This window comes from Dinoponera quadriceps, unplaced genomic scaffold (assembly GCF_001313825.1).
Source record: "Dinoponera quadriceps isolate SergipeBrazil2010 unplaced genomic scaffold, ASM131382v1 scaffold221, whole genome shotgun sequence".
Taxonomy (NCBI): domain Eukaryota; kingdom Metazoa; phylum Arthropoda; class Insecta; order Hymenoptera; family Formicidae; genus Dinoponera; species Dinoponera quadriceps.
In genome coordinates, this window is record NW_014554330.1 from 32,537 (window position 1) to 52,205 (window position 19,669).

The 19,669-nt window shown below is 38.5% G+C and overlaps 2 protein-coding genes across 3 annotated transcripts in view; one reads left to right on the forward strand and one right to left on the reverse strand.

Moving 5' to 3' along the window:
• Positions 1-13,504, forward strand: part of LOC106747113 (neurobeachin-like) — a 29,340-nt gene extending 15,836 nt beyond the window's left edge. Inside the window, exons 6-16 of the mRNA XM_014624403.1 lie at positions 2,141-2,260; positions 2,421-2,573; positions 3,047-3,119; positions 5,333-5,517; positions 6,750-6,927; positions 7,006-7,086; positions 8,007-8,174; positions 8,292-8,555; positions 8,765-8,961; positions 9,050-9,201; positions 9,304-13,504. Of these exons, the coding sequence (XP_014479889.1) occupies positions 2,141-2,260; positions 2,421-2,573; positions 3,047-3,119; positions 5,333-5,517; positions 6,750-6,927; positions 7,006-7,086; positions 8,007-8,174; positions 8,292-8,555; positions 8,765-8,961; positions 9,050-9,201; positions 9,304-9,394 (1,662 nt within the window). The 3' untranslated portion in view covers positions 9,395-13,504. The remainder of the gene's footprint in view (positions 1-2,140; positions 2,261-2,420; positions 2,574-3,046; positions 3,120-5,332; positions 5,518-6,749; positions 6,928-7,005; positions 7,087-8,006; positions 8,175-8,291; positions 8,556-8,764; positions 8,962-9,049; positions 9,202-9,303) is intronic.
• A 3,712-nt stretch (positions 13,505-17,216) lies between these two features.
• On the reverse strand, positions 17,217-19,266 carry LOC106747128 (FGFR1 oncogene partner 2 homolog). 2 transcript variants are annotated; one of them, XM_014624452.1, is made up of 4 exons: positions 18,821-18,933; positions 18,201-18,335; positions 17,860-18,111; positions 17,217-17,603 (listed from the first exon to the last, which is right to left on the reverse strand). In XM_014624452.1, exons 2-4 carry the CDS (start codon positions 18,333-18,335, stop codon positions 17,376-17,378), a joined length of 615 nt encoding a protein of 204 aa, XP_014479938.1. In that variant the 5' UTR covers positions 18,821-18,933; the 3' UTR covers positions 17,217-17,375. The 2 variants fall into 2 exon arrangements, with proteins under 2 accessions (XP_014479938.1, XP_014479929.1); XM_014624443.1 differs by lacking the exon at positions 18,821-18,933 and adding an exon at positions 18,968-19,266 and having other exon boundaries at positions 17,218-17,603.
• Positions 19,267-19,669: the final 403 nt, after the last annotated feature.

Genomic DNA, 19,669 nt, shown 5'->3' on the forward strand with positions numbered 1-19,669 from the left:
TTTCTAATTAGTTTCTTATTTAGAATCAATTAACTTGAAGTCACATAATTCCGTTTAAAAGCCACTGTATTTATTGTCGACATTAATATTCCTAATTCTTTTTAATATTTGACCGTCGAATTTTTGTAGGTGAATAAAAGTTACTCTAATCTTAAGTGACAAGTGATCATAATTAGAATAATTACCTTAACTGTAATGGCATTATAAATAACGCGTTACTGCAAATCAACGAATACTCACTGACATCAGTGAAATATTTTCTAACTTAATCAAAAACATCATCACTGATTCGTTTTAAAAGAATACTATATACTAAAAGTAACGCGTCTTCCGCATCATTTAATGCCTTTGCTCATCTAAATAAAATGAGCGTAAATTGTAAGACACATTAATAGTTATTTTTTATCAATAGTCACTTTTAAATCCGACAAGTATGAAAATATCTGCGATATATCAAGCCTCGTTAAATTGATAAATTAATATTGGTCTCCGCTTCGACTTATGAATGATAAAAGCTCAAGTGAAGTATAAAAACATGAAGCCGGATCTTCACTTAAAAACGGTCGTATAATTAGCCCCCGATCGCTGATTTTTGGTCTTTCCACTCGCGAAACGTGTCCACGTCATAAATTTCGGCGACACTTTTAGTATTGCGTGCACGCTAATTTGGAAGCGTCGGACCGCCCTCGTGCCAACGACGCCCGCCTCCTGGTGAAATACACACATTTATGCCGCATTTCCTCGTTCACTTGAAATTCACTTAACTAGAGAACATCCTCGTCTTCTTTTGTTCCTTGCGGTGACGAGATGGACGAACCACGGTCGACGCGACGAGCACGTTCTATACCGCCACATGTAAATTCCCGATTATCTTTTCACCGTCGTATTGCGTATTACGACTTCATCTACCGGCGGTTCACCAGTCATCGCGATCACCAGTTTCACCACGATTGGTATCGCATCGGCAGATTTATGTAATCGGCCTTAAATAACGCTTAAACGCCTCCGAAACGTGTTTGATACCCGCGCGTTATCGCATATATATATTTAAATGCGAAGCAACGAGGCGCACAGCGCACACCTAATTGTTTATTCGTGCGATATTCCGGCGCGCTCGGGCAGGCTGAAATATTGCATCATAAACAATTTATTGGTCTACAACCGCTGCGCTCGCTACCCCGCCGCTTCAGCACGGGAGAGATACGTTAACGACTCGGTTACGGGCATTATCTCCTTAGGTCTTACCATAAAGGAATAATTTTAGACTCGGTATGTAACCGTGTACTATACTTGCGGGTGAATCGCAAAAATCGGCTTTACGGCTTCGTACACATGTTCACGTTCCTGCGTCCACGGCGCGAAGGTGTGCCGATTGTGTGTGGCCCCTTGCTGGCGTCCGTTCGCCTGTCAAACGGAACGGATGATTGACCGGGCACGAGAAGGACTCCAAAGAGAAAGCTCTTGAGTGTACAAAGAGCCCGTTATAAAGTGGCCTTTAAGTGGTCGTTTAAAGCCGCGTCGCGGCTTTTTTCCACAATCTTTTCTTCCCTCCGCAGTTCCCGAGTCCCCATTGTTACCAGCGCTCCGTTGGATTCACGTGTTCCACGCGGGGAAAAAATTAGTCTTAAATCAAGAAAGATATTCTCGATATGTGGCGAGAATATTTACAATCTTCTTGGAGGATTTTCAGTCTTGAATCGAGCTCGAGCAATACTCGCATGAATATAAATTCAATCAAATTGAGACGAGAAAGTCTTCGAGGAAGATTATGATATTCCTGCTTATATGTGAGAATAAGGTAAACGTCTCAGTGATTGAATATACATGGTGCCGATGATTAAAATATCATCAGTATATTTTTCTTTATTGAGATGCTTTTCAATATATACGGGACAATGTAATAAATGAAAAGAAATGTTTAATTAGAGTTCATGATTTTGTTTCATTTATTGATAAGCGTCTCAATAAACATATACATATTATTAACGTTTCAATCATTGGGACACGTTCAATTACCGGGACGTTTACCTCATCTATTTTTTATTCGAGGCTAATTTCTTCCCATACGGTCGCCGAGCAACTAGTCCAGTTTCTCGAAAATGTTTTCCCAAAACGTTCGTTAAACAAATGATCCTTGCAGGAACCGATGACGACTATGTTCTTGGCGTTGCAAGGTGGTAAATTCGACCACCCCAACAGGCTGTTCTCATCCATCGCGCTCTCGTGGAAAAACTGCCAGCGCGATACGTCCGACGTCAAGGTTCGTTGCGTTTAATTAAGATAGTAGAATTTACATTTAAACCAAGCCAGTAGTAGCCGCATCCACCATTGTTATCATCGCTGAATAAATTCTCGATTGTATGCGCTGTTTGATGTACTCGGGGATTGGCCGTGTCGTAAATTTCGCTTCTCATTAACAGGAACTCATTCCGGAATTCTTCTTTCTGCCGGAAATGTTGGTGAATAGCAATCGCTATCATCTGGGCAGGCAGGAAGATGGTAGCGTGGTCGGCGACGTTGAGTTACCACCTTGGGCTTCTTCACCCGAAGAGTTCATACGTATAAATCGAATGGTACGTTGGGCTTGCCTTCACGTTAAAACATTTTTCACATGTAAATATATATGAAGAACGTGTCCATTTATGAAAATATTTACAATAACTCTACATCATTATACACAATTATATGTATAATTATATATTATATATATTATGTATATATTATATATATTTATATACATTATATGCCTGTGTATAATCAACGTGCGCACCACAGGCGTATAAGAGAGGTGATCACGCCCGGATACGGGCAATAGGAGTAGGAAGAAGAAAGATATACATTATATATATTATGTATATTTATATATATAATCATATATAACTTTATTACCTCACTGTATTACTTCATATATAATTATATATTTTCACATATAATTATATGTAATTATATATAATTATTTATAATTATACATATATAAAAATTTTCTTACCACGGGATTATTTTCTCCCCACGACCCTGAGAACATTCGGATCAATTCTTTTTCCAGGCCCTCGAATCTGAGTTTGTATCCTGCCAATTACATCAATGGATCGACCTGATATTCGGTTACAAACAGAAAGGTGAGATCAATTCGAAAATCTATCATCGCATGAGAATCACGGATAATGAAAGATAGCCAAGAGAACTTTCACCATTCACTGATTATAAAAAAATAGGAAGGACAAATAAGAGCCGATCGCTGCTTATTGTTCTGACATTCAGCGCAGATAGACGAAGGGTTCGAAAGATAGAAAGTTCCTTTCTTTATCACAGTTATTTTCATTAAGCTGCGCGACACGCAGATTGCGATCTGCTCCCCTCACTTGTCTCCTTTGTATTAACGATTTTTTCACATACTTTGACTCGACACTTTTGGTGATTGTAACGGCACCGCGAGAAAAGTGAACTTTTATGGAGGTGTCTGGGAAACTTGATTGAGAAATGCGTCTCCCGATTGTTCACGCAAAATCATTCTCGCATCAGGTTCAAGCGGTAACTAGCGAATTGAACTTGGACGTCGCAAACTGTCAGGTGCCGGTCTCGCGGGCGCCCGAAATCGCGCCGGGTGTTGGGACAGAAGCAGTCGAGTCAAATTAGATTTCCACTGATGGTAATTGCCAATGGCGCCTCTATATCCGGCGCTTCCTCGAAGATGCTGCCTCGGCATCGGGGAGCGGCGGGCAGCGGGACGGATGGTATTCGAGCTCGCGCGCGTATGGAAGGAATTAGTTTTTAGTTAGCTTCCTCTCTCTCTTTCTCGGCCCACGTCCCGACCAATTAGGCACGTGTGCCGAACGCGACAATGTGTCCCACCCGTAATATGCAACACGTTTACGAGAGCGGTTGGTAACCACGAAAGCGGAGCTAACCACCGGAAATACCGGCCAGAAGCAATCGACGCGCGAGCTCTCGGAAGATCGTTCTCGTAGAACATATCGCACCGTATTGTCACGACGCGCATTGTGCCGGCGGTACATAAAAACGAAGCATAAGGCTGCGATGGGGAAAGTAACGAATTAAAATTATCTCTTTCACACGCTTCTCTTATTCATCAACCGAACAATACCGAGCATATTGTGAATATAGAATATTTCATTTCAATTGTCGCAGTGAGTGTCCCCAAATAACACGGTGAATCACGTAATCGTATTAATGTATTCTTGAAAGTTTCTTCCCTCCTGAACTGTAATTCTTTGAAAGGGGGGTTCATAGAAGAACACTATAAGAATGATTCAGATATTTATATGATTCAAAATACACCATGATTGGGGGGAATTCCTGGGAATCTCTTGGAGTATTTATAGTATTTATATAGAATATTTATATAGAATTATGTATGTAGAATATATTCATATAGAATTATTCTACACCTATAGGCGTATACTTTATTCATTTCAAGCAAATAACATTTAAGAACAGAAAGATGGCTACAAAATATCCAGTAAACATCAAATAACAGTTATATTACATTAATATTAATATAATTTCCTACTCACCAGTATAATATGACATATGTTACGTAAGAGTTACGTTGTTGAGTGGGAAATTATAATATCGATATAATGTTATTATTATTTGGTGTTTACATTAATAGTTATTTTCCAAATTAAAGAATTAAAACAATTAAATAGTAAGAATTGTAACAATTAAAATAAATGTATTCATACGCAGTTTTCGGCAGCATAAAGAAGAAAAAAAATTGAAAGTGGTTTAATAGAGCATCTTTTTGGAACGAATATAAAAAATAAACAACTTTTGTCTAAGCCATTTTGTCTTTGACAAATATTTTTGGAAATATTCAAGATAATTTTTTCAATGCAGTGAGCTTACGAAAAGTTGCGAACGACTGAATATCTCATAAGTAATACATTTTTGAAAAAAAATGTCATGCGGAACTTATAAGGTATGAAAAGTTAAATTCAATGATGTGATGATATTAGTTTGACTTTAAATGAGGCAATAACTATCGTCTTAAATATATTCAAAATATAAGAATAGGAAAAAATGTATCTAACAGAAATTGCATTAATACTAATGGTCATCATTCCGAACGCCTTTCGTAAATGTAAACTTTTTTCTAGATAACCCAAGATGTCTCAAAATTATCCAGAGTGTGTCTAGAATGTCCTGAGGAATGTCTTAGGACGTCCTAAACTCATCTAAGACGATCTGAAGACGTTTCATGTTATCTAGGATCTTTTTTTCATATAGTCGTTGATAAAATATATTCATTTTTTGAACATATACATAATGTATATCAATATAATATTTTGATATTATGCGTTCCCGATAGGTCCGGAAGCTGTGCGCGCAACCAACGTTTTCTACTACTTAACATACGAAGGTAGCGTAGAGCTCGACACGATCACTGATCCCATGATAAAGGAAGCTATCGAGAATCAAATTAAGAATTTCGGGCAGACGCCGTCGCAACTCTTGATGGAACCGCATCCTCCAAGGAGTTCAGCGATGCACTTGGTTAGATTACTTTAATATGTCCTAATATATCGAGTCACGCAGAGTAAAAATGTTACGTTCAATTTTTTTCATTTCAATTTAACTTTATCACATTCAATGAAAACGGATTGTTCATCAACCAAACAATCGTCGTCATTGTCCACGATCTTTATTAACGGAATATTATTAGTATTATTGTCTGTATTAAATGTGACTCTATTTATTGAAGATTGAACCGAAATTTGGAATCAACTCAATATATATATATATATATATATATACAGGGTATAATTTTTTAATATACCGTTTGAAAATAACTTAAAAAATATGCATGAAATAAAAAATATTTGTAAGTTATTTGGTTTTAAAAGTGACGTAACATCGCGACTCTGAATTTCCTTTAGATTGCATTTTTCAAGGTCATTTTAAGGTCAATTTCATTTTTTTTATCGAAATCATATAGTCTTTTTAACACGAATCGATTCCCCAGTTTATGCTGCGTAAAAAAGTACTAGAGTAAGATCATCGGAAAGTGAATATTTTCCGGGATATTTTATTTTTTATTCTATTTTGTTTTTATTTTAATATTCTTCAGTACTCGATATGAAATATCTCATAAAGTATTCACGGTCTTTTCGATACCATCACTTCAACACCTTTTTACTAATAATAAAATGAGAGAAATCGATTACTAATATTAATCATTGAACATTGGTACACCGACGCATTTGCAAAATGCAATGAACTTTCTTAAGGTTTCTCTATATTTGCTTATAGTGATCGATTATATCTGTCATTCGATGTACAAAAGTATTAAAATGATATTTTTGAGAAGCGAATACTTTATGAGATATTTCTTGATATATCTTGTACTAAAAAATACCAGAATAAAAAAGTAAAATATCTCGAATATTCACTTTTCGATGATCTTACCCTAATACTTTTATACTCAGAATGAACAGAGTAATTGATTTATATCAAAGAAAACTAGGTGATTTCATTTGAAACAAAATGAATTTGAACTTAAAGCGACCTTGAAAAACGTCATCTAAACGTAATTCAAGTCCACGGTGCTATTTCTCCCTCGAAATCAAACGACTTTGGTTTGAAACATCTTTTCATTTAATGGATATTTTTCCGTTACATTCAAACGACATTAAATGACTCGTCTTGTAAATGTGCTCACATATGGTTAGAAAAGTAACTCTATATACATGGCTAAAAAAATATAATAAGCTTGTATATATTTTCAGACACCAATGATGTTCTCGAGCATCCCGGACGACGTATGCATGACCATCAAATTCCCGTCTAATTCACCGATCTGTCATATCTCGGCCAACACTTATCCTCAACTGCCACTGCCATCAGTTGTGACGGTAACTACCGGGCAGCAGTTCGCTGTTAATCGGTGGAACACCAATTATGCAGGTGAGTAATTTTCTACATGCTTCAGCACTGCATCGATTCCCGTCACTTTATGGTCGTTGTAATTTGAGCCTTCCACAGCCTCTGTGCAATCACCGAGTTATGCGGACACACCTCAGGCGCAGGCTGCCAATCAGCCATTGTCCATGGATCCTGTTCTCTGTGAGTACACGTGCGCGCCTCAATTAGAAATAACATTTTTCCCGAGATAATATCTTTGGTATGCGAACATTGATCGATGCTACTATCAATATACAGGTAACTAGATACTCGGATACTATCCGGATACCTTTAGATATTTCCCGGGTTATTATGAAAATTACCCAGGTATCTGAGTATCGTGATTAATGTGCTAACAATGAAACTCACAATAATGTCTCCACCGATTTTTATGAGCTTGTAATATGTTGAAATCTGGACCACAAACAACGTATATTTCTTTATAGTCCTTCTTAAAGTGTATGATGGAATATGATCAGAGGTGATAGAAATGGATATAATTTCTGTGTGTGATATATATAACTTATCGCTTACCAAAGTCGCACAACATAGACTATCTCTGTATTTTAATATCATATTTTATGATACTTTCCTTTCCAATCGTTTTAAATATAAGTGATTATTAAATATAAACGTTGTATAATAGCTGATGTTTTTCAATCATAGGAATATTGCACATCATGTATTTATTATTTTATGATAAATTGCTTATAATATTTTTTTCATGACACCCTGCTTATAATGATGGTTAGAAAATGGATCTGATAAAAATGAAAAGAATATTTAAGTAGTTTAATCAAATTTTATAATATTATTCTTTTCAATCGTGTTGTCTATGAAAGTTTGTAATACTACACTAAAATAGAAGGAGGCATTACTGTAGGCTTCCTTGTTAGCATTTTAAAAAGCAAGAACAAAATTAATGTGAAACTAACTGCTGAAACGAGAATCAATAATAAATAGCAAATATATTATTACTATCGAATCTGTATGCCCGGGGAGTTCCCGCGAAATTGAATGTCCAGATGTAGAAATCGTTGAATTCATATTGACAGGACTATTGCGATCTCTCATGTTTTTAGCTCAAGCAGCGAATAGCTCGAACCCGGCGTTACGTCGGCATCTGGGCGACAATTTCAGTCAGAAGCTCAAGATTCGCAGCAATTGCTTCGTCACTACCGTGGACAGTCGATTCCTGGTGGCTTGTGGATTTTGGGACAACAGCTTCCGCGTCTTCTCTACCGAAACAGGTGAGTCGATCTTGATCCACAATTCCTCATCGCGTCCTGATTTTAATCGCCTGCGATTAGCACGACGGTCCCTTCCAGCCGGCTAATAGGTTCTACAAGATAGATAAATGTTTCCAGCAAAAATCGTCCAGATAGTCTTTGGTCACTACGGTGTTGTCACTTGCTTGTCGCGCAGCGAGTGCAACATTACTTCCGATTGTTACATCGCATCCGGAAGCGCGGACTGCACCGTCCTTCTGTGGCATTGGAACGCCAGGACGCAGACAATTGTCGGCGAGGGCGAAGCGCCGGCACCTCGTGCGACCCTCACTGGTCACGAGCAGGCTGTGACAGCCGTTGTCATATCCGCCGAGTTGGGTCTAGTTGTCTCGGGATCGTATTGTACGTATTATGAGTGAAAAAAGGACATAAAAATAGAAAAGCAGAATTTGCGTTTCAAATTTGTATATGTGCATCTCGGCCATATATAACAACAATAATAATAATAATAATATAAATATATAACAAAATATATGCTATCTCAAATAATAAACGAACACCCAGGGCTGAGCAATCGTTACACCATCTAGTTCAATATCCGATGTCCGTAGATGGCCCGGTACTCGTTCACACCACTTTCGGCGACCTCCTGAGGTCGTTGGAGGCGCCAAACGGATTCTCGTCACCCGAGAACATCGCTATGTCACGCGAAGGTGTTATCGTAGTGAATTACGAGCGCGGGCACATAGCAGCGTTCACTATCAATGGGAAACGTCTTCGCCACGAGTCTCACAACGACAATTTACAGGTAATTTTTCACTCGCTCCTCTCACCTCCTTTTCCCCCTTTTGACGATCCGCAACGATCGGGAGATAACGTTGTCGTGAATTTTCCAGTGCTTATTGCTGAGCAGAGACGGTGAATATCTGATGACAGGAGGCGATAAGGGTATCGTGGAAGTTTGGCGGACCTTCAACCTCGCTCTGCTCTACGCGTTCCCCGCGTGCGAAAGCAGCGTGCGTTCCCTCGCTCTCGCTCATGATCAAAAGTGAGTGAAATGATTCCGAGTGTCTCCTTTCGTAAAATCTCATTGTTTGCATGAAATTTCAAAGATACGTGAAAAGATACATAAACGCCTCCCGTTTTCTAGGTTTCTCCTGGCCGGTCTGGCAAACGGGTCCATTGTGATATTCCACATTGACTTCAACCGATGGCATCACGAATTCCAGCAGCGTTACTGAAATTACGACTTCCTCTTCGCCTAAGGACGCAAGCGCACCTCGTGAGATGTCTCGGAAAGAAAAAAAAGAAGGAAAGAACTCTCGCACTCTTCAAGCGGTTATGACAACTTCTGTTACGAAATTACTCGCGTCTCAGAGCTCAAATAGCTCTTCGTTCGAACGACTTCCCCATTGATCCGTGTGTCAACTCGCGAATTCGCGGGGGCTGAAACGGCGTATTATCAGTCAAAATAAGAAAGAAAGAAAAAAGCTCGTGCACGCGGGCCAGCTTTTCTTCGTCGGATTTTCGCCGAATCCACCGTACGTTTACGGTGTATGCAGAGGGTATGCTGTGTGAAATGGGGCACAATGAGAGCAGCGATGAGAGGAACGATGTGTATTCGCCTGACATCGAGATACCTGCGAATTTTAGCGTTCAGCAATAAACCTCCCTTTCGCGGTCGCGTGCTCGTGAGGGGAACAGTCGAGCGGGGCGAGACGCAAAAAAGAAATGAGGTGCGATCACGTGAGTGTTGTTTACCTGCACACGATCGCCGAGAGAGAGAGAGAGAGAGAGAGAGAAAGGGAGAGTAGAAACGTCCGGCCGCCGCGAAAGTTTGTGTAAAGCGTAGACACTACATGCGTGCCGCTCGAAACGCTAGTCAATTAATGAAGACTCGAATGTACCTACCCTACATTCGCGACTGTTTGCGGTTGCCGTGATCGTGCGATTATTTCTTCTCACGCGCCGCGCGCGAGGAGGAAGCACACGTCGTCCGGGGAAGTAGTAACAGCCGTCGGCGCGAAACCGGAGAGGAAATGTCACACTTCCGTGACGAGACGGCGGAGCTGAACATACACGTTATTTTTATGTCTGAAACTGCACGTGGATTTGGCCACGGACACACTTTAGCCCTTAATGTCCAATGTGTAAATACGAATATATATTCTTCACGATACACGTAATCCACACATACACACGCACGCACGCATCATATTAAGAACACGATATTATACACATCCGTGCAAATACACGTATACACAGATGCGCATATACACGCTCACGCGCGCTTTATTCCGTGTTAGAAGAAGCGAGGAAGAGAGAGAGAGAGAGAGAGAGAGACGCGTATTATCGCGCGAGAGACTTGCATTGTATTCTTCGCCGACGTATTAATGTCGCTCACGTCGAAACTTTTTGGCTAAGCACCTTGTACGTTCAGTTCGAACTATATACGCACGCGAACGCGCACTGCGTATCACCGATGACCGGGTAGCGTCCTGGCAAACATCCGGTCGGTCGGCACGTCACCGATCGCTCTGCGGGACAGCCTCCGGTATCATCAGTCATCCCCGCTACTACACTTTCTACACCCTGATGTTCGCGTCCTTCGAAAAAGATCCTAATTTTTATCAAAGCCGTCCAGCTTAACTTTCGCGAGGATATTTCTTAGTATTTTCGCACGCGACGTATATATTTAATCAGCAAAGCAACTTATTGTATAGGCTAAAGTAACATCCCCGAATTCACCCTTATAAACATTCCGCGCGATTCGTCGAGGATAGTCTGTGTGGGCGAATGCGTGATCGGCGCGTCCCTTAGGACGCGCCGAGCGACGAGTAGAGTAGAGTATACGAGATAAAGGAACGTGAGAGCGTAAGTGTGTGCGAGTGTGAGAGAGAGAGAGAGAGAGTGAGAGAGTGAGGGAGTGAGGCGAGGAGTAGTAATTCACCTTGACATTCAACAACGATGGGGGAAGATGATGCTTGATCGTGCGTAAGTGAAGTAGAATAACTTGATTTTTCGTTCGTACGTCATCGTAGAACGTGTGATAGCTGTCTCGTAATGTTGCTACTAAGTATTAGTATCTCGTCATTCTGAGCCCTGTTCTATGAGTGAGAGAGACACATACGGGGCGCCGTATAAATATAACATTTCGATTGTTTCTACGTATTCTCGATATAGTGTATCTCGTCGTAATCTCGGTTAAATCTTGTGTAACGAGTGATTACTTATCTAAGGAGATGTTGTTTTCTTGTACAATGCTTAATAGTCGTACGATGATAATGAACGCGTCACGCGAACCCGTCACGGTAGGTAGTAAAAAGTTCTTCGTGTACGAGAGAATGATGAAAGGTACACGGAAGAAGAGAGAGAGAGAAAATGTGATGGATGAAGCAGAAGGGGGGGAGGGGGGTGAATAGGAAAGTGCGAGGAAGGAAGAAAGAATGTAAATGCACTTCATTCGAATGCGGATGTGTGTTACGGATCGCAGTTGATATCGGCGGCGATAATTTAAGAGTGACTTCGAGTGATCCTATATTTTATATTACGCAATCTTACATATTCGCGCGGCTCAATTCGTCATTTACTTCGCATTCACGCGGACGAATGATATCTCCTATTCTAGAAGCGCTTAGTCGTAGCTGCGGGACGAGTAGGCGGGGGGAGGAAAGTGCGAAAGAGTAGATAGGTAGCATCGAACGCGGCCAAATCTTCCACTTCGTTGACAATTTTGATAACGCCGTCTCCAGACGGGCTTGAAGAGTATCAGACGCGTATCGAGATCGAGATCGCGTCTTCGAGGCACTTGGGCGCGAGGGCACAGATTTTTCGGCCACCTCAGCGCGCTGTGTGTGTGTGTGTGTCTAGTCAGGGATTATCGCGCTGTCGCAAATCACCTGCGATCCTCAGCATTCTAGGTATCGATATAAAATGATACACCGTACTACGTTTACGTATGTAGATGTATAAAAAAAAAAAAGGTAAACGCATAGTGCCGTCGTTTTAGTGATCGAATCACACTTTCGGCTTGCGAGATCGCGGCAGCGTTACGACGATCGCAACCGGGGGTCCGCTCGCGATCCCGCTCTCGTCGCCGGTAATTGTACAATTCTTAAGCACATAGGAGGATGTTACGTGTGCAACTTGTTAATAACGTTGTGTATTACCACTCGTTATGGGCGTGCTTCTATATGATCGTTCGTGTCTTATTTTATTTGCGCATAAAAGGATGTTAGCACGAATGGGAGAGAAAGGAAAGGCGATGAAGTGACGAAGAAAAGGAAAAGCAAGAGAGAGAGAAAGAGAGGAGACAAGAGTCGAAGATTGTGTCCGGTGCTTTCAATGATATATCATTAGCTCCGTTTATACATACGCATCGGAATCGAGATCCCGTGATCGCGAGTATTCGATATATAGGAGCGCGCGTGGACTCTTGATTTTCATCATAATAAGAGCTACGTGTAATGAGAGGAGGAGGCAGAAGAGAACAGAAGAAAGGAGCACGCGACATTCCATCGGCATTTCCCATTTTTCTCAAATTCGAGATCGATCGGGGGCTAAAGGTCGGAGAAAAAAAAGCAAGAGGAAATTGGCAATCTCATTCCTTTCGTAAGCCGCTAATAAAAATAGCGAAAATCGCGAAGTGCAGTGATGGACGAGATCGTGGAAAACGTCACACGTACGATGAATGAAACGTGTTCACGGGGAGTATGACGTGTGTCCGATTAAACGGCATGCATTTTCACATTATTCAATCAGCGTGATGGGGTGAGAATGCATCGGCGTGACGAGGGATCGCGTGAGAGAAATTTTTATATTTGTTTATAAATGTGTGAGAATGTGCTGCACTCTTCGAGCAAGTTGTTAGTGAATTCCCTCCATATTGCTAATATATATATATATATATATATATATACACACATATATATATATAAAAGAAGTTAACTCAAAACGATTTCTGTCCGTATTCGAGCATTCAGTACATAAAAGGAAAAAAAAAAAGACAAAAATATCGCTACTATTTTACATAACGCTAAGTAAAATGCTACGAGAGTTTGCCTATATTATTATTACGATTACGATTTTATTGTCATCATTATTAATTAATATTCTTATTATTGTACGATTGTGGGGCTACATTAATGTACTTAATATTAACAACTATCTATACGGGAGCATAGATTTGTATATTCGTCCGATAAGGCTCTTAATGTTTGCGTGTTAAGTGAACACTTTTACTTACCCATACTACGATTACGAGAATGGCGCGAAGGTAATAGGTAACTGTGTGTAAAGTTTTATCTGGTTTGTTTACACATGCTGCGAGCTGCCCGTAAAAAAAAAAAAAACAAGTACTTACATCTAGATTAACCGACATAATCTAATGTCTATAAGCGTAATCACGGGCGTAAAATGGGAGAAATAATAACGCAAATCGTGCGACACGGATATAACACTCAAGCGCTTTACTTATTAGACTCGCATTATCTACTTAAATCTGGTTTAAGCTTCTCAAAGGTATTCAAGAGTGATGCGGGAGGGAGTCATCGTAAACTGTAGCAAGGAAGCTCAAAAGAATGTCACAGATCAAAATTTTTGGGGGGAAAAGAAAAGTAGAAAGAGAGAGAGAGAGAGAGGGAGAGAGAGAAAGAGAGAAAAAGAAGGAAGAGGAGAAAGGAAGGAAGGAAGAGAAGAAAACAGGGTAATGGAAAGAGAGGGGGGGAGGGGAGTACCAAACCAAAAAGCGTTTTCGTCTTGATCAATCGATTTTTTACATCAGATACACACGCACACACACACACACACGTACACACTCACACACACAAAAGTCAATATACACATAGCCGTAAAGTGGAGCAACTTTGATCGTGCAGACAACCAACGACGGATTATCCATCGTTGAACATCTGTTTGCACTATGTAATGTTTTATAAGCACCTTGACTCGTTTTTAATCCCGTGCCGTAAATAACGCGATCCAACCACGCGCGCGCCCGCGCGCGCGCGCGATCCCATCCGCGCCGCGACTTACGGTTGAGCTCTCTTCCAATTTACGGATTACACCATTACACCGCGATTACATCCCGTATCGAGATCGAGCCTCTTGCCGATATGGCACGGCACATTTCTACGATGAACGATTTTCGTCGTTTTGAAATTAGAAACACACACGAGCGAGGAAACAAGGAAAAGAGAAAGAGAGAGAGAAAGAGAGAGAGAGAGAACGATCAATCGATTGTGTTCGTGAGCGAAATGTAGTTTAGAGGCCTAATTGATTCTCCGGCAATGTTAGCAGTGTGCCGTAACGATTTAAAACGCTCGATCGACGAATACGGGATGTTCGGGCATACCGAATCGAACGGGACTCGACAACTCGCCTCGTATAATTTCCGATGAAGCCAAATCGTAATCGCGATCAGCAACGGATCGCAGCAGCCTCGTCGCTGGCAGGAGAGATACGGTACACAGATTTATTCCCGCCACTTTTAAGAAGTACTACTTAGGTAGAGAAGTACTTAAGTCGTTGCTACATACCAGCATAAGCTCTATCGCTTATTTTATACTTAGAGGTATTGTAATGTTTCGATTAGAGATAATATAATGGGAAAGTTGTATCTTAGCGTAAGGTAGAATAATCTGTAAAGATAAGTAGTCAAATAAATGAAAAGTACATTTGATGTTGCAGACAATCCTATTTTTTATGCGACCGACACCTGTAAAACCTGTCGATGTCGACTATGACGCGGGATACTTGATTTTAATAATATAAAGTTGGGCCCAGGTATGTAGAGCTGAAGAATGCGGAGCTGGATATCCTTGTTTTTCATTTATCGATGTCATTAGAATTATAACAGGGAGCATTGCGCATGTTCGAACGTGTAGAATAAAAAATAGTTTCTCAAATCAATAAGACTTCTTCGCGAAAATGTGGACAGATTTGCTTGTTATTGATTTGATCGTTGTTTTCGCTATTGCATGGTTCAGGGAGGTATTCTGACCTCAGATAGCTCGATTTTGAACTTATTTTCAGGAATTTGTTTTGAAAGGAAAACCTAAAGAATTGCCTCTTTCTATATGATTATATTGTTATTTTACGATAAAATATAAACATTGCTTATTTCTTCATTTTAGAAAATTGACTTTATTAGATATCTCCGCCCTGTGCCCTTCTCCAGTCCAGATAGCACAGAGGTGAATGGAAGTTTATAGAGGATTAATTTTAAGGCTTCTGGATCTTCGTTATGGCTGTTCTTCTTTGATAACGTCTGAAGTGAGAAATCGTACGGCAAATATATATTGCAGTATACGTGAAGATGAAAGAATATACGCACAAAATGCCTCTTGTGATCGATTCGGCACACTTGAAATAATATCCGAATGCTCTTCTTTAACCTCAATAATCAATAAATAGCCGAAAATCTGTGACGTGCAACTTACGTTTTTGGCCTATCTTTTCTCATGATTTACGATGATGTTACGTTAATTTTACGGCTGTTTATTGATTGTTCAGGTTAAAAGAAAGCATCCGGACATTTTTATACCCAGTAAGCAAATTGATCGCAGACTGCGTGCAGATTGGCAGCAAATTTGATCAGAATTCCATACCAAAACTATAACCATCTGTGTCCGCATTCAGCTCGTGTTTTGGTGACTGAGTTTACTGACAGGCAATGCAAGCAGATTGACAGCAGAAACCGTGCGAAACCTACTGCCAAACCACCCGCAGCAAGATACGCTCGGTTGGCATGGTGTCACCAATCTGCCGTCAGATCGCTACAGGCTCTGCTCGGTTTCTGCCACCAATCTGCTCGCCTGTCAACAGGCTCTATCACATTTCTGGCAGCAGCTTGGTAATATAACGTAATCATAATTACAATATAGATGTTTGTAGATTGCCTCGAAAATATAATTAACTCTGTACATTGAATTAAAGATACACTTCTATAATGATAAAAAAAAATTACAATAAAAATGCATCCCTGTTAAAAAAAAAAACCAGGGGAAATCTGTGAAAATCCATATAAGAAATCTATGGAATTCCATGATTACTCCTAGGGATTTGTGCCAAAAAAACCAGGTCGTAAGTAGAAACCCATATGGATTTCTATGATGTTTCACAAACCATGTGGATTCCTATATGGATTTCCACACACCATGTGGATTTCTATATGGATTCACACGAGTTCCTATGAATTTTCATGGAAATTCACTTAAAAATTTTCAAAAGGGATATACCTGTGTATATGTACGCTAGCTAAATTCAAAATTTTTTTTATCCTTCTTTTTTGACACTATTCCGTTTTTTCTAATTCCTTATCGTCACTTAACCTACATTATAACTTTTCATAGGTGAAAAAAAGCGTCATAAAATGATTAACTCTAAGTCACTTCATTCGCAGATCAAAGGCACAACTAGCATTTTGACCACTATGAAATAGATGCCTGTAACGGTATTCCGCTATATTAAACGAAAGATTTGCATTTTAAAATTCAAACCGCATAGATAAACTTTAGAAATCGAAAAAGAACCATATAACCCAATGAATACTATTACATTTACATTAATTGTTTTTAAATTAATAAATCTTATATATAATTAATCAATAGAAAAAACACTTTGTAATTTATCCTTTTTAAAGATGAAGACATTTTTTAAAGATTGATGTTGATTACAAAGCAAATTTTTAAATAAAAATAAGTTTAACTATATTCCATTCTACTATAATTTTCTATTTCTTCACTAATTCCATTCTATTATAAATTTAAGCTTCAGTATTTAAAATTCCTATTTCTTCACTAATTTTTCACTATAATTTTCCATTCCTTTTTATTTTTAACGCAATTTGTTATTGAACTGATAAAAAATATGATAAAAACGATCATAACAAAAAACTCAATATATTAAACGATATAAATTATAACAAATTAAATAGTGGCACAAATGGCTTATATAATTTATTACAAATATTATATATATATATATGTATATATGTATATATGCATATATATATATAATGTATGTATATATGTATATATGTACATATATATATGTGTATATACATATACATATATTACGCAACTTGCATGTACACTTCATGTCCATATAAGTAATAGATTCTATCTAATATTAATATTTTATGTAATGTGTGTAATGAATTTGTATACGAAATAAATACTGGTCAACTTTTATAAAAAGGATCGAGAACTCTAGCAAATTTCTTTAATCTATCGACGGATCTGTTTGAACGGTTTTACTTTCTACAGGACATTCTTTGTTTATGGAACCATACTTATTTGCAATATTGACTATTTCACGGAGCACAGCGTTCTCTTCTTTCAAAGACTGAAATGCTTCTTTCTCCTTTAATTCATTTTCCTCGTCTAAAGCAGCAGCAGTTTTCATTACAACTGCCATTTCATTAATTTTTTCTGCTTGACTGGTTATGATCTGTATGGAGAAATTAATATGTATCTATTATATAAATAAACAATTGTAAATGCTAATAATATTCTGCATATTTTATTGAACTGATAGATAAACTTAACAATCAATAAATCAATAAAACTTATTTATAAAAAAATGATATAAAAAAAAATTTATAAAAAAATGCCCGTGATTCATAAATGAAAATAAATATTTACGGTGCAAAATGGTAAGTTTTGCTTTGTTTAGTACTAGTCAAATTAAAATTATATTTACTTACGTTAGCATACTTTGAATTATGTAACGATGAAAAATCAGTTTTACTGAGACGTAATAAAGAGGCAGTTTGCTGTCGATATTTGGACATTATGAGCTCAAGTGCATTTTGATGGTCTTCCAATGCATTCCTCAACTCTTTATTTTCCGCCTGTATTTCTCTTAAATGTCTATTTTCTCTTTGGATCCCGGCAATTAATTGTAGATGTGGTCTTTGTTTAGCTTCAGTATTTAAAATTTCTATTTCTTCTTGGTACTGTGCAAAATATAAAAATATGTATAAATATGAGATGTAATAAACTACAATATTTATAATCAAAACAAGATAATATAAATAATATTTACTTGCTTCATATTATCAATTTGTCCACAAACAGCTTCTACCTCACTTATCAGAGTATCTGCTGTATTCTCGTGATCTGAAATTCGTATGACCAGTTTTTTGGCATCCAAAATAATCTGTTGAAATGTCAACGACATCTGTAAACAAATATAGGCTCTATTTATTAATAAGATAACACAATTAACATGCTTTGTATGTTTTTGAGCACTGATTTGCCACTTTTCTTCAAGTAATAATAATTGCTGTATTAATTACTCAAGTTCAATGTCAGAAACAAAACAAAAATCAAGGATTTATCAATATATTTATATATTAATATATGTCATATCTATTTTATACAACTCCCCTTCTGATTCGTGTTATTTACAATGTTAAAATGTCAAAATATTTGTTTTATCGTATAACATATCTCTATTCCGTCTTTTTCTTTTAACAGTGATTCTAACAATCTTAATCATTGAAGTATCACAATTAATAATCATCATCACAAAACTGCAAAAACATATGCAAAATTTTGTGAACATATACATAAATTTGCCAAGAGTCATTGGTGACACACATGGCATGGAAAGTTTTAATGATTCCATCTTAGTCCCTTTCACATTTGTCTTATCTAACTTACGACATTCTTCTTCTAGCGGTTTATACCCCGTTATTTTCACACTTTTATCTAACAAGACGCACCACATTTAGAGCGTTCGGCATCTCTTTACCGAACAAATGATCGTGTTTCTAATTGCACATATATACGTTGATGCGAGAAACTCACCTTTCACAGGAAAGATGATGAACTCAGTAGTGTGCGATTCCTGGGCTCATTCGGTGTTGATTAAACGTCACCGACAACGTCGAGAGGTTATTTGAATGATCTCGTACAGAGTTTGATCTTCTTCACGTTTGCTGTGTACAGCTATCTCGCGCTAACCGTACGATTACGTACTGTTTTACGTGTTGTATTCGATTCTTTGGCCAACGACATTAACATGTGCCATAGTGTATGTGTAGAAATACGTCAGCTGTGCAACGTGTCCCCAAAAGTGTTGGTATTTTCTCCACGCGCGCGCACGCGCGTTCTTTGGAACTTGAGGCCTATTCCTTTAAGGTGCACTTATTGCTACACTGTGTTCGTATCCTGCAACCGCCAAATGTCCCGTTTATCCCTTTTGTTCACAATCTTGTTTTAAGACGTAAGCAAATTGACTAATCACGATCGATCGTTCTTCTAATAAATGACCGTGGTTGATCAATTAGATTACTGCTTACGTCTTAAAGCAAAATTGTGGACAAGGGGATCGCTAATCGTAGCCTACAATGGACAGTAGGAGCATATTAATAGGAAGTTAGAAATTAACCAATCATAGTCGATTATTGTCCTTACATTTGAATATGATTGGCCAGTTTCTTATTCTTACTTCTTACGAACGTACCCCTACTGCCCATTGTAGACTACGCTTTACGTTGTCCTTAAACG